Below are 14669 nucleotides of genomic sequence, written 5' to 3'. Positions count from 1 at the left end.
CTTAAGTCCAGTTTCGTGAAAATCTTGGCTCCCTCCAGGAACTCAAAGGCGGTGGAGATGAGAGGAAGAGGGTACCTGTTTTTTACAGTTATCTCGTTGAGACCCCTGTAATCGATACAGGGTCGCAGGGTCTTGTCCTTTTTGTCCACAAAGAAAAATCCAGCTCCCGCAGGGGATGAAGATGGGCGAATGATCCCGGCTGAAAGTGATTCTTCCATGTACTCCTTCATGGCCTTGTGTTCCGGCCCTGAAAGAGAGAACAACCTCCCTCGTGGGGATGTGGTTCCAGGCAGCAAGTCAACAGCACAGTCATAAAGTCCGTGGGGTGGAAGGGATTTTGGCCTTTGACTTGGAAAAAACGTCTTTAATATCCTGGTAACAGGTGGGCACTTGAGATAAATCAGGATCCCCAAATGGGGTCTGTGGATTGTCGTTAGAACCATAGCCCTGAACATCACATGGCGGCTTGAAACAGTTCCGGGCGCAATTGCTGCCCCATGACATAACCTGCCCAGAGGACCAGTCAATGTGGGGGTTATGTAATTTCAACCATGGGTTCCCTAAAATAAGGTCATGATTCATGGCATCAAAAACATGAAAACTAATGCGTTCCGAGTGAGAATCAGGAAATGTTAATGTGACTGATTCACATGGAAATGTTGGTACCGTGGCGGTATCGGGTGTTGTGCCAACTGGTTCCTTCTCTTGAATCATTTTCATAAGAAGTTCAAACTGCGAGGCCACCTGTCTCAACATATTGTCTTGATGCCTTGACACTCCCTCTAGATGAAGGTGGAGGGCAGCTGCTCATCCTGCTTCGAGAGGCATTGACCCTGCGCTTGAAGGGCTTTGCGCACCGGGTCTGAGTCTGCTTGGTCCATGTTATGGCCAGTTCGTTCTGTCATGAAGGGAACAGAGAATAGGACCCAAAAATGCACGACTCCAAAACAAATGGACAGTTTAAAAAAAGAGAGGTTTAATATACGGGCATAGGTCGGTACACAGGAAGGCAATCCAAAAAAGGCAACAGTATCCAAAAACATGAGGCAAAAAGGCGAGGTCGATAATCGGAACAGGGTCAAGTCTTACTGTGAGTCTGTGACATGGAAACAAGGAATGCTGGAACGCGACGACAAGGTACAACGAACTGGCGACGAGAGTGAATGAGACACAAGGTTAAATGCAAGGGGTAATTAGGGTGAACGAGGCACAGGTGGTGAAGATGCTCTCAGGAGCAGTTGTGTGTGAAACAGGGGGAAGACAAAAACCCCAACTCCTACTTCCGACATGTTCCATGTCTCCTTTGCTGACGTGGCCGACCGGAGCTGTGGCTATAAGCTGGCAGCAATCCCCGAACCCGTTGGTAGACACCAGCGGTGAAGGATGCCGTCAAGCTGTAGAAGGAGTCCTATTGAGCCTTTTTGGTCTGTGGAGCTCCTGAGGAAGCTGATGAGTACCACCTGGCCAAATGGAGTGCAATTTTGGCAGTCGCTGAACCAAAAAGAGGAGTTTGGTGATGCCATGGAGAAAGTCTTCCGGAGGGCTTCAAGGAAATTCTGGTCCACCATGCGGTGTCTCAGGAGACGATTGCACTATGTCAGACTACTGCCATACAATCTTGCCGTGTCTCGGTCAGACAGTGGCAACACTACACGACATGTATTCCGATACCACCGTATCCCGTCTTTTACGAACACTGGGCTTTATCTTTATATAAATCAAACACTTGTCGGAGAGGTGGAACCAGAAAATGTGTCACTGGTCAATGCGACCAGATACACCTGTTACCATGGCGACGAGAACATCAATGGATAGCGCCAATGTATTTTATTGTGTTGGGGGAAAATAAAGAAGAAAAAGAAGCATGGTGTCGTCACCGATGCTCGGGAGTGGGCTGTCCATTCAAGAAGAGCTTGAGATATGTTCGAATACTTTCAATACAATACGGTTCGCAAGCCCAAGTTTTTTGCTTCAGGCATTCGGTGAGGCCATGGAGAAAGACAGACTTCCGGACGGCTTAGAGGAAATTCTGGTCCACCATCCGGCGTCTCAGGAGGGGGAAGCAGTGCACCATCAACACTGTGTATAGTGGGGATGGGGTGCTGCTGACCTCGACTCGGGACGTAGTGAGTCGGTGGGGAGAATACGTCGAAGACCACCTCATCATTTTCACTGACACACCTTTCCATGAGGAAGCAGAGTCTGGGTTCTCTGAGGCGGGCTCTCCTATTTCTGGGGTTGAGGTCACCGAGGTGGTTAAGAAGCTTCTTGGTGGGAAGGCCCCAGGGGTGGAGGAGATTTGCCTTGGAGTTCCTAAAGGCTCTGGATTTTGTGGGGCTGTCGTGATTGACACACCTCTGCAACATCGCATGGAAATCTAAACTAAAACTAAAGGGGGATCACACTCCTCAACCTCCCTGGTAAGGTCTATTCAGGGTGCTGGAGAGGAGCGTCTGCCGGGAAGTCGAATCTCAGATTCAGGAGGAGTAGTGTGGTTTTCGTCCTGGCCATTGACCAGTGGACCAGCTCTACACCCTCAGCAGGATCCTCGATGGTGCATGGGAGTTTGCCCAACCAGTCTACATTTGGTTTGTGGATTTGGAGAAGGCCTTCGACCGTGTCCCTCGGGGATTCTTGTAGGGGGCGCTTCGGGAATATGGGGTACCGAACCTCTTGATATGGGCTGTTTGGGCCCTGTATGACCAGTGTCAGAGTTTGGGCCGCCTTGCCGGCAGTAAGTCGGACTCGTTTCCGGTGAGGGTTGGACTCCATCAAGGCTGCCCTTTGTTATCGATTTTGTTCATTGCTTTTTTGGGCAGAATTTCGTAGAGGGGGTCCTGTTTTGTGGCCTTAGTATTGCATCTCTGCTTTTTGCAGATGATGTGGTTCTGTTGGCTTCATCAAGCCATGACCTCCAACTCTCATTCGCAGCTGTGTGTGAAGCGGCTGGGATGAAAATGAGCACCTCCAAATCTGATACCATGGTCCTCAGTCGGAACATTTGTGGCATTCCCTTTCCAGTTCAGGGATAATATCCTGCCCCAAGTGGAGGAGTTCAAGTATCTTGGGGTCTTGTTCACGAGTGAGGGAAGAATGGAACGGGAGATCGACAGGCGGATCGGTGCAGCGTCTGCAGTGATGCGGACTTTGTATTGATCCGTTGTGGTGAAGAAGGAGCTAAGCCGAAAGGCGAAGCTCTCGCTTTCCTACACTTTGATTTTGAGGTCTTTACCATCATTGTGCTCCTCTACGGTGTTCTATGTCACCTCAAGATTGTCTTAGTTTTAATAGGAGCGACAGCATTCATGACATTTGAGATTTTCCAGGTGCAACTATCCAAAAGTTCATCAACTGTCTCAGCATTCACAGTTTGTGGCACAGCTGTGGTCTCCCTGAACTTAGTGGCGGTACTCTCATTTATGTACCTTTTCTTAATAGACATAGAGGTTGTCTGAACTTTTGGGAGAATCAGTGTTGCAGACTTTTTATCGGTCCGATGTAAAGAAGGAGCTAAGCTGAAAGGCGAAGCTCTTGATTTACCGGTCGATCTACGTTCCTACCCTCACCTATGGTCACGAGCTGTTGGTCAGATCCGAAAGAACAAGATCCAAGACTCTTGTCACAAGAGTGACAAGATGGCGCCTATCAGTGTGGTCGCCTCGGTAACGCGCTCTCTAGTATTGTTTTTGTTTTTGTGTTTTTCGTTCGTCTTTGGAGACATTACACGACTCACTTACACAAGGGGAGATTTGCTAACCATCAAGGAGGCTACTCCGGACTTTCTTTCACCAACTTTCACAAATCCGCTAAATTTTTTTCCCCGAGTTACTTACTTGTTTTCATGTCACATTTCTGTGGGGCCAATTATACATTACTCGTGCACTCACTGTAGTTGTCTCGCCACGCTGCACTATTTGCATATCTGTTGTTGACCAATACTCCATTGTGCTCCATTTGCACACTGATTGAGAAGTATCTGCAACATTTGCACAAGCAACATTGTCCCAGATTATCGCACTACTCGTCACTTTAAACCGCATATATTCCTTGAAGTCTCGCCGCCCTTTGCACAATGGTCATTGCACCGGACTTTTGCAATATTAGTCATTCGAACTGCTCTAAGTGCTAGAGGACTCTGCATCTTTTTGCACAATTGTCAAAAAAAAAAAAAATGTACCGGCATTCCCAGATAACTAGCAATCCATCCATCCATCCATTTTCTGAGCCGCTTCTCCTCACTAGGGTCGCGGGCATGCTGGAGCCTATCCCAGCTGTCATCGGGCAGGAGGCGGGCTACACCCTGAACTGGTTGCCAGCCAATCACAGGGCACATAGAAACAAACAACCATTCGCACTCACAGTCATGCCTACGGGCAATTTTGAGTCTCCAATTAATGCATGTTTTTGGGATGTGGGAGGAAACCGGAGTGCCCGGAGAAAACCCACGCAGGCACGGTGATTGAACCCGGGTCCTCAGAACTGTGAGGCTGACACTCTAACCAGTCGTCCACCGTGCCGCTCTAGCAATCCTTTACTGCTTTTTTTTTTGTCAATGTCTTTATGTCTCAAAAGTGTTCTTTGTCATTGACTACCGGAGACAAATTCCTTGTGTGTTTTTTGGACATACATACAAATAAAGATGATTCTGTTTCTGATTCTGATTCTGATCCCGGATACAAGTGGCCGAAATGAGTTTCCTCCGCAGGGTGTCCGGGCTCTCCCTTAGAGATAGGGTGAGAAGCTCGGTCATCTAGGAGGTGCTTCAAGTAGAGTCGCTGCGCCTCCGCATTGAGAGGAGCCAGATGCTCGGGTATCTGATTAGGATGCCTCCTGGGCACCTTCCTGGTGAGGTGTTCCGGCCACGTCCCACCGGGAGGAGACCCCGGGGACGTCCCAGAGACTATGTCTCCCGGCTGGCCTCGGAACACCTCAGGATACCCCCAGAAGAGCTGGATGAAGTGGCTGGGGAGAAGGAAGTCTGGGCATCCATGCTAAAGCGATTGCCCCCGTGACCCGACCTCGGATAAGCGGAAGAAAATGGCCATCATTGATACCCTCCATAGGATGAGTATGACACTCTTCTTCTTCTTCTTCTTTTCCTTTCGGCTTGTCCCGTTAGGGGTCGCCACAGCGCGTCATCCTTTTCCATGAGAGCCTATCTCCTGCATCCTCCTCTCGAACACCAACTGCCATCATGTCTTCCCTCACGACATCCATCAACCTTCTCTTTGGTCTTCCTCTAGCTCTCTTGCCTGGCAGCTCCATCCTCATCATCCTTCTACCAATATACTCACTCTCTCTCCTCTGGACGTGTCCAAACCATTGAAGTCTGCTCTCTCTAACTTTGTCTCCAAAACATCGAACCTTGGCTGTCCCTCTGATAAGCTCATTTCTAATTTTATCCAACCTGGTCACTCCGAGAGCGAACCTCAACATCTTCATTTCCGCCACCTCCAGCTCTGCTTCCTGTTTTCTCTTCAGTGCCACTGTCTCTAATCCATACATCATGGCTGGCCTCACCACTGTTTTATAAACTTTGCCCTTCATCCTAGCAGAGACTCTTCTGTCACATAACACACCTGACACCTTCCTCCACCCGTTCCAACCTGCTTGGACCCGTTTCTTCACTTCCTGACCACACTCACCATTGCTCTGGACGGTTGACCCCAAGTATTTAAAGTCCTCTACCCTTGCCATCTCTTCTACCTGTAGCCTCATTCTTCCCCCACCACCCCTCTCATTCATGCACATATATTCTGTTTTACTTCGGCTAATCTTCATTCCTCTTCTTTCCAGTGCATGCCTCCATCTTTCTAACTGTTCCTCCAGCTGCTCCCTGCTTTCACTGCAGATCACAATGTCATCTGCAAACATCATGGTCCACGGGGATTCCAGTCTAACCTCATCTGTCAGCCTATCCATCACCACTGCAAAAAGGAAGGGGCTCAGGGCTGATCCCTGATGCAGTCCCACGTCCACCTTAAATTCTTCTGTCACACCGGCAGCACACCTCACCGCTGTTCTGCTGCCCTCATACATGTCCTGTATTATTCTAACATACTTCTCTGCCACTCCAGACTTCCGCATGCAGTACCACAGTTCCTCTCTGGGTACTCTGTCATAGGCTTTCTCTAGATCTACAAAGACACAATGTAGCTCCTTCTGACCTTCTCTGTACTTTTCCATCAACATCCTCAAGGCAAATAATGCATCTGTGGTACTCTTTCTAGGCATGAAACCATACTGTTGCTTGCAAATACTCACTTCTGTCCTGAGTCTAGCCTCCACTACTCTTTCCCATAATTTCATTGTGTGGCTCATCAACTTTATTCCTCTATAGTTGCCACAGCTCTGCACATCACCTTTGTTCTTAAAAATGGGCACCAGTACACTTTTCCTCCATTCCTCAGGCATCTTCTCACGCACTAGAATTCTATTGAACAAGCTGGTCAAAAACTCCACAGCCACCTCTCCTAGATGCTTCCATACCTCCACAGGAATGTCATCAGGACCAACTGCCTTTCCATTTTTCATTCTCTTTAATGCCTTTCTAACTTCCCCCTTACTAATCATTGCCACTTCCTGGTCCACCACACTTGCCTCTTCTACTCTCCCTTCTCTATCATTTTCCTCATTCATCAACTCCTCGAAGTATTCTTTCCATCTACCTAGCACACTGCTGGCACCAGTCAACATATTTCCATCTCTATCCTTAATCACCCTAACCTGCTGCACATCCTTCCCATCTCTATCCCTCTGTCTGGCCAGCCTGTATAGATCATTTTCTCCTTCTTTAGTGTCCAACCTGCCATACATGTCATCATATGCCTCTTGTTTGGCCTTTGCCACCTCTACCTTTGCCTTGTGTCGCATCTCAATGTATTCCTTTCGCCTCTCCTCGGTCCTCTCGGTGTCCCACTTCTTCTTAGCTAACCTTTTTCGTTGTATGATTTCCTGTACTGTGAGGTTCCACCACCAAGTCTCCTTCTCTCCTTTCCTGCCAGAAGATACACCAAGTACTCTCCTGCCTGCTTCTCTGATCACCTTGGCTGCAGTGGTCCAGTCTTCTGGAAGCTCTTCCCGTCCACCGAGAGCCTGTATCACCTCTTCCCGAAAAGCTGCACAACACTCGTCCTGTCTCAGCTTCCACCACATGGTTCTCTTCTCTGCCTTTGTCTTCCTAATTTTCCTCCCCACCACCAGAGTCATCTTACACACCACCATCCTATGCTGTCTAGCCACACTCTCCCCTACCACTACCTTACAGTTGGTAACCTCCTTCAGATTACATCGTCTGCACAAGATGTAATCCACCTGTGTGCTTCTACCTCCGCTCTTGTAGGTCACCCTATGTTCGTGCCTCTTCTGGAAAAAAGTGTTCACTACAGCCATTTGCATCCTTGTTGCAAAGTCTACCACCATCTGTCCCTCCAAGTTCCTTTCCTGGATACCGTACTTACCCATCACTTCTTCATCAACCTTATTACCTTCACCAACATGTCCATTACAATCTGCACCAATTACGACTCTCTCTCTGTCTGGGATGCTCAGAACTACATCATCTAGCTCCTTCCAGAATTTCTCTTTCACCTCTAGGTCACATCCTACCTGTGGGGCATAGCCACTAATCACATTACACATAACACCCTCAATTTCAAATTTCAGCCTCATCACTCGATCTGATACTCTTTTCACCTCCAAGACATTCTTAGCCAACTCTTCTTTTAAAATAACCCCGACTCCATTTCTCTTCCCATCTACACCATGGTAAAATAATTTAAACCCTCCCCCTAAACTTCTAGCCTTACTGCCTTTCCACCTGGTCTCCTGGACACACAATATATCAACCTTTCTCCTAATCATCATGTCAACCAACTCCCGAGATTTTCCTGTCATAGTCCCAACATTCAAAGTCCCCACATTCAGTTCTAGGCTCTGTGTTTTCCTCTTCTCTTTCTGCCGAAGAACCCGCTTTCCACCTCTTCTTCTTCTTCTTCTTTGACTTCGACTTCGACCCACAGTAGCTGAATTTCCAACAGCGCCCTGCAGGTTGACGGCGCCGGTGGCGGACGTTGTTAACCCGGGCCACGACCGATCCGGTATGGAATTCTTTGGATGAACGCTCATATTTGTTTGGCAAGGTTTTAAGCCGGATGCCCTTCCTGACGCAACCCTCTGCATTTATCCGGGCTTGGGACCGGCCTACAGTTTGCACTGACTTGTGCCCCCCATAGGGCTGCATTAGGATGAGTATGACACTAAAGTTCCATATGATGACTAAGCCACGAAAGTTCTAAGGAAGCTGGCTGTTCACAGAGTGATGTGTCCAAGCATATCAATGGACAAGCCAAAAGGAAAAGAAGATATATATATATATTCCTAAAATTATTCACTTTTGTTGCATTGCAGCCATTTGCTAAAATCATTTAAGTTCATTTTTTCCCTCATTAATGCACACACAGCACCCCATATTGACAGAAAAAACAGAATTGTTAAAATTTTTGCAGATTTATTAAAAAACTGAAATATCACACAGCCATAAGTATTCAGACCCTTTGCTCATTATTTAGTAGAAGCACCCTTTTGAGCTAATACAGCCATGAGTCTTTTTGGAAATGATGCAACAAGTTTTTCACACCTGGATTTGGGGATCCTCTGCCATTCCTCCTTGCAGATCCTCTTGAGTTCTGTCAGGTTGGATGGTGAATGTTGATGACAGCCATTTTCAGGTCTCTCCAGAGATGCTTAATTGGGTTTAAGTCAGGGCTCTGGCTGCGCCATTCAAGAACAGTCACGGAGTTGTTCTGCAGCCACTCCTTTGTTATTTTAGATGTGTGCTTTGGGTCATTGTCTTGTTGGAAGGTGAAGGAGAAGGTTTTCGTTCAGCATATTCCTGTGCTTGGCCGCATGCATCTTTCCTTCAATTGCAACCAGTCGTCCTGTCCCTGCAGCTGAAAAACATCCCCACCATGCTTCACTGTTGGGACTGTATTGGACAGGTGATGAGCAGTGCCTGGTTTTCTCCACACATACCACTTAGAATTAAGGCCAAAATGTTCTGTCTTGGTCTCATCAGACCAGAGATTCTTATTTCTCACCATCTTGGAGTCCTTCAGATGTTTTTTTTTTTTTTAGCAAACTCCATGCGTGCTTTCATGTGTTTTGCACTGAGGAGAGGCTTCCACTCTGCCATAAAGCCCCGACTGGTGGAGGGCTGCAGTGATGGTTGACTTTCTAGAACTTTCTCCCATTTCCCGACTGCATATCTGAAGATCAGCCACAGTGATCTTTGGGTTCTTCTTTACCTTCTCCCCCGATTGCTCAGTTTGGCCAGACAGCCAGCTCTAGGAAGGGTTCTGGTAATCCCAAATGTCTTCCATTTAAGGATTATGGAGGCCACTGTGTGCTTTGGAAGCTTAAGTGCAGCAGAAATTTTTGGGAACCTTGGCCAGATCTGTGCCTTGCCACAATTCTCTCTCTGTCCTTTGACCTCATGATACTCATTTGCTCTGGCATGCACTGTGAGCTGTAAGGTGTTATATAGACAGGTGTGTGGCTTTGCTAATCAAGTCCATCCATCCATCCATCCATCCATTTTCTTTCCCGCTTATCCTCACTAGGGTCGCGGGCTGCTGGAGCCTATCCCAGTTATCTTCGGGCGGGAGGCGGGGTACACCCTGAAGCAGTCGCCAGCCAATCGCAGGGCACATGGAAACAAACAACCATTCACACTTACATTCACACCTACGGGCAATTTAGAGTCCTCAATCAACCTACCACGCATGCTTTTGGGATGTGGGAGGAAACTGGATTGCCCGGAGAAAACCCACCCAGGCACGGGCAGAACATGCAAACTCCACACAGGCAGGGCCGGGATTTGAACCCCGGTCCTCAGAACTGTGAGGCAGATGTGCTTACCAGTCGTCCACCGTGCTGGCATCTATATATATATGCTTCACTGTGTGTGTATGTATATATATATATATATATATATATATATATATATATATATATATATATATATATATATATATATATATATATATAAATAATGTGCTCAGTTGATGTGCAATATTATGCTTGTGCCACAGTTAGGCACACTTTATGTAGCTGTTGGTTCCGTGAGGATGATGGCACTGCAACACCTTAATAAATTTGCCATGCTTGAAATAAAATACTCTTTATTCTCCATCCATTTATCCATTCAACTCAACAGGAAAGAAACCAGAGTACCTGGAGAAAGCCCACACAGGTAGAGGGAGAACATGCAAACGACACACAGGAAGGCCAGAGTTGAACCCACAACCTCTGAACTATTAAGTCTATGTGCCTCCACCTAATTTACTTCATGTGTGTGAACGAAAATGGTGAGGGTCCTGGCAGTATGAGTACAATGTGTGTTGTCAAACCTTGGAAGCAACTGTTACTGTATATTGCTAATTTTTTAATTTGTTAGTTTTTTTTTAATATACTTGTATTTTGTTAGCTCGACAAAACAAAACGAGTACAGTAACCATTGCCAATGAAGCATGGAGCATAAGACTGAGAGGTGGAGTTTTGGGAATGTAATTTCTGTTTAGAAAAATTCGCCAAACCGATAGTGAAACTTTAAAAAGTGAAAAAAGAATGGCACGGACCGTTATCAAGTCACGCGACTTTTATTACTAAGAATTGTGGCAGCTGTAGTTTGTGTCATCAGAATGTTGCGTATTGCCGTACTGCCTACACGACAGATGTTACTTCAACTCCCATGATTCATTGCGAGACACCGTTGGTTTACTTCCTCTGTAACATGTTACAAATGTTTGCTTCGGATCACGCTGTTATCTTCTCCAAGTAAATGTGTTCCGGACCGAAAGATGGCGTCTAGAATCAAGTAAGAAATATTTGCTGTTCCCTTTAGCATGTATGGTACCGTAAGCTTTTTCACAGTGAGTAATTGCTCATATTACTTGCAGTTCTTGCGCCTGACAGTGAAACAACAGTACGTGCCCTCCAAAAATGAACTCAAAAACATTGCCTTGGTCGTCATTGTATTTTTTGGGATTAGTTGAATGACATCAGCTCTCGTTTAATTTTGGCAAACAAATTAGATACCATGCTTTGAATAACATCCACAATACTCTACAGCGTGGTATTGAGAGTAGGCACGTACAATTGGAAATAATAGCTCTTGAGTGTGTTATGAAGGTTAGCCTTCTGAATACATTTTCAAATGTATATTGACGAAGCTAATTTGCTTCATCTGTCCAAGTAGGCTGTCGTATGTTTGTCTTTTGGGAGAGTAAGAGAATTACTAATATTCAATTCAATTGTATGTTTGAAGATTCATTTTATTATTGAACAGGAGTGCTATTGGTCTATCCAAAATGTCAATAAACCCCAAATGAGAATATTTAATAACGTCAAATTGAGGTTTTGATTTATTTATGACAATGTCTTTGTGTGCACTATTATTGGACAACTGTTAGTATAAAAAAATTAGCATGCAACTAAGTGAAAACTGTAGGTATGTTAATAACATTTTCAAAATATCTGTATATATAAAAGAAGACTATCATTTGATAGAGGACTGAAAGATGAATAAAACCAGCCCTAGTTTGTATGAATCGGATGAGGATTAAGGATTTTATGACACATTTTACATAGCAAATTGGCCAAAATTTTCAACATTTTGGCCACAAATCAACATTAATCATTGGGAAATTTGCGACCAAAACCTTGACTATTTGATAGAAACATGCTCGTATGTTAGTTTTATTAGTTAAAAAGTTGATGTTTCAAAAGGCCATTTACAGATTTTTCAATGGTGACCGCTCGAGCCATCTCTTTTTCTGGGTCTAAGTGAGAGCATGTGCATTGTCAGAATTCAAACTTCACAGAAAACAAGGATAATAATAATGAATCAATCACATATAGTTTTCTATCGTGGTCGAGTCCTGTGAAGTGTGATTTTTCGATGCCAAAATTGAGGAACATTTTCATCTTTGTCAGAACCACAGATCTCATCTGAATTGAAATTTCCCAACAACAAAATCTTTAAAAGGGCAAGGATTACCTTGCACGAAACAATGAGAGAATGCGATTTTGGTGGACCTCCTCTAAATCCATGTGCCCGAAATCCGGCACAGCGAAATGGAAAAGAAATTATGGCTGTTTTTACATCCATCTATCCATCCATCCATTTTCTGTACCGCTTATCCTCACTAGAATCGCGGGCGTGCTGGAGCCTATCCCTTATTTCTTTAAATTGGCCTCTCTGATAAATAAAGTACATTCATTGATCGATCGATTGAGATGAATCTAATGCAAAATTAAATTGGCATCTCGCAATGGGTTACAATTATATTTATTGGCATCTACTTTTATGTTGGACCATTGTTTAAATTTCCTCTGTAGTCGATCCTCCTCACTCACTGCGTTCACTGCAGCAGTGATCTCATGCCTTGCAGCGTTTCCTTTTATGTGTTGTGGCGCTTCCAAAGCTACCTTCCTTGCCTCCACCTCACCGATAAGCATGTCAACTTCGCTCAGAATTGACGAATTGTTTCTGCCATTGGCATAAATTCTACCTTTACAATACATTATCCAGTCTCATTTATAATCATGAGCTGATTTAGAATTTTTGTTGTTGTTGCGCGATCAACGTGCATACTTTCCTAAGTGGAACTGTGATTTGTCAAGTAAAATTCTCTACATGGCAATAATTCCCTGCAGGTGTGTATTGATTGAAAATTTGCGTTTGGCGTGTGGTGTGCATGGGGCAGTGGATGGAGGGGGGTGCCTGGTTGCGTCCTACAAGCGCTCAGCAACTGCTATTCTCAATGAGAATAAACAAAGGACACATTAAACCACTTCTTTCATGTAATATATTCGCGTGTTGTATTTTATATGCAATAAAAGATTGAGCAGTGCTTTTCCGGTTTCATCTCGCAGCCATGTCGCTGTCTCGATTTGCACATTATGCAACTACGCTGAAAAAAAAGCCCTTAATTTGATCATCGGTTGTAAATGATTAAAATGTGGTAAACTGATGTAATTTCCCCTCTTCTTGAAAATGATAAAATTATGTTCGATAAATTCTTAGGGCTTTCCAGTGTAGTAGCAGTAAAACTGTCAATTGAATGGAATTCTTTGTAAAAATAATTTTTTTTTGGAAACTTGTTTAAAGAATTCCCTACAGGTGTGCCTGTGTGCGTATGCTCGTTTTGGTAGGATTTTGGTCTGATGCCATTATCAGCTTTTGTGCATATGTTTTAGTAAGAATCCTACGCACTTTTTGATGAGTGAGGCCCCAGATCCACCGCCAAGGTAAACCTCATCTGACGCTGTGATCCATAATTGTTGCATTGTAGTTGGCCGTAGGGCTGGATGACATGGCTAAACAAATGATCACGATTAAATGTTTCCTATCGTCCAATCTCGATTATTATCAGTTTTTTTTGTTGTTTATATTTTTTAACTGCCAGTTTTAAAGCATTCTGTACTGAAAACTCAAGAAGCTTAGAGACTAGTTGAACCTGCAGTGTGTAGTGTTGAAACCGCTACCAAGATTTGAATGCAGCCTCACTTCACGACTCCCTCTCCCTCCCCCTCCCCTCTGGCCGAATTCACGCCCCTTGCAGGCGTGCATGCACAAGTCACCAGCTGGCTTTAGCGTCGTCACCTTGTAGAAGCAACTTTGCCATTTTTGGCATGTCTTCTTCACCGGTAAGTAAAAACGAAAAAAATTTGTTATACTGTATGGAAGTGGCAAAGTAACTTGTGGCATTATAATTAGAAAGTTAATAGCATGAATGGTACATTTTTTAAAATTAGCCCCATTCAGCAACAAGGAGCATTGATAAAAGCTATAAATAACAATACTACATATCATAGTACAGAGGCAATGTCCGGTGAATTTATATCTTTTTTTGTTCAGAGTTCCCCATTGGAGAGCACAGCTATTGCTGACACCAGCCATCTCTGGGAGGTAGGCTATGCACTGTGTAATTGTCATATGATTAGTACACATCCATTTGCAGACAAACACATTTTTAGAAACCGTAAATCACAGGTGAAGGCAAATTGTCTCAACTACCATGATTCTTGCTAAAGAAAATTGTACTAACACTTCCAAATTGTCATATGTAAAAAATGTTAAGCAGTCGCAAAAGCATTTTTTTGTGACCAAACCCATTTTTACAGTAACTTTAAAAATAGCTGAACAAATTATCATCCTTCTGCTTTCTAAACAAGTTATCCATTAATTTGTTGTTTATGTACAGTGGGGCAAAAACGTATTGAGTCAGCCACCAATTGAGCAAGTTCTCTCACTTAAAAAGATGTGGCATGATCATAGGTATACCTCACCTATGAGAGACAAAATGAGAAAAAAAATCGAGAAAATCACATTTTTAAAGAATCTATTAGCAAATTATGGTGGAAAATAAGTATTTGGTCAATAACAAAAGTTAATTGCAATATTTTGTTATATACTCTTTGTTGGCAATGGTGAGTGTGGTCAGGAAGTGAAGAAACGGGTCCAAGCAGGTTGGAACGGGTGGAGGAAGGTGTCAGGTGTGTTATGTGACAGAAGAGTCTCTGCTAGGATGAAGGGCAAAGTTTATAAAACAGTGGTGAGGCCAGCCATGATGTATGGATTAGAGACAGTGGCACTGAAGAGAAAA

General features: G+C 44.5%; 1 protein-coding gene across 9 annotated transcripts in view; it reads left to right on the top strand.

Moving 5' to 3' along the window:
- Positions 1 to 10536: 10536 nt before the first annotated feature.
- The window catches only part of dennd1a (DENN/MADD domain containing 1A), a 173962-nt gene continuing 169829 nt past the window's right edge, over positions 10537 to 14669 (top strand). For 2 of the 9 annotated variants that reach the window (XM_061747897.1, XM_061747892.1), the window contains exon 1: positions 10689 to 10876. In XM_061747897.1, coding sequence (XP_061603881.1) covers positions 10860 to 10876 — 17 coding nt within the window. In that variant the 5' untranslated portion in view covers positions 10689 to 10859. Of the gene's footprint in view, positions 10877 to 14669 lie in introns of all 9 variants that reach the window. The other 7 variants (XR_009784585.1, XR_009784583.1, XM_061747900.1 and 4 more) reach the window with 7 other exon arrangements.

This window comes from Phyllopteryx taeniolatus, chromosome 15 (assembly GCF_024500385.1).
Source record: "Phyllopteryx taeniolatus isolate TA_2022b chromosome 15, UOR_Ptae_1.2, whole genome shotgun sequence".
Lineage (NCBI taxonomy): Eukaryota > Metazoa > Chordata > Actinopteri > Syngnathiformes > Syngnathidae > Phyllopteryx > Phyllopteryx taeniolatus.
The sequence above is the reverse complement of the archived record's forward strand: the minus strand, read 5'-3'. Positions and strand labels throughout refer to the sequence as shown.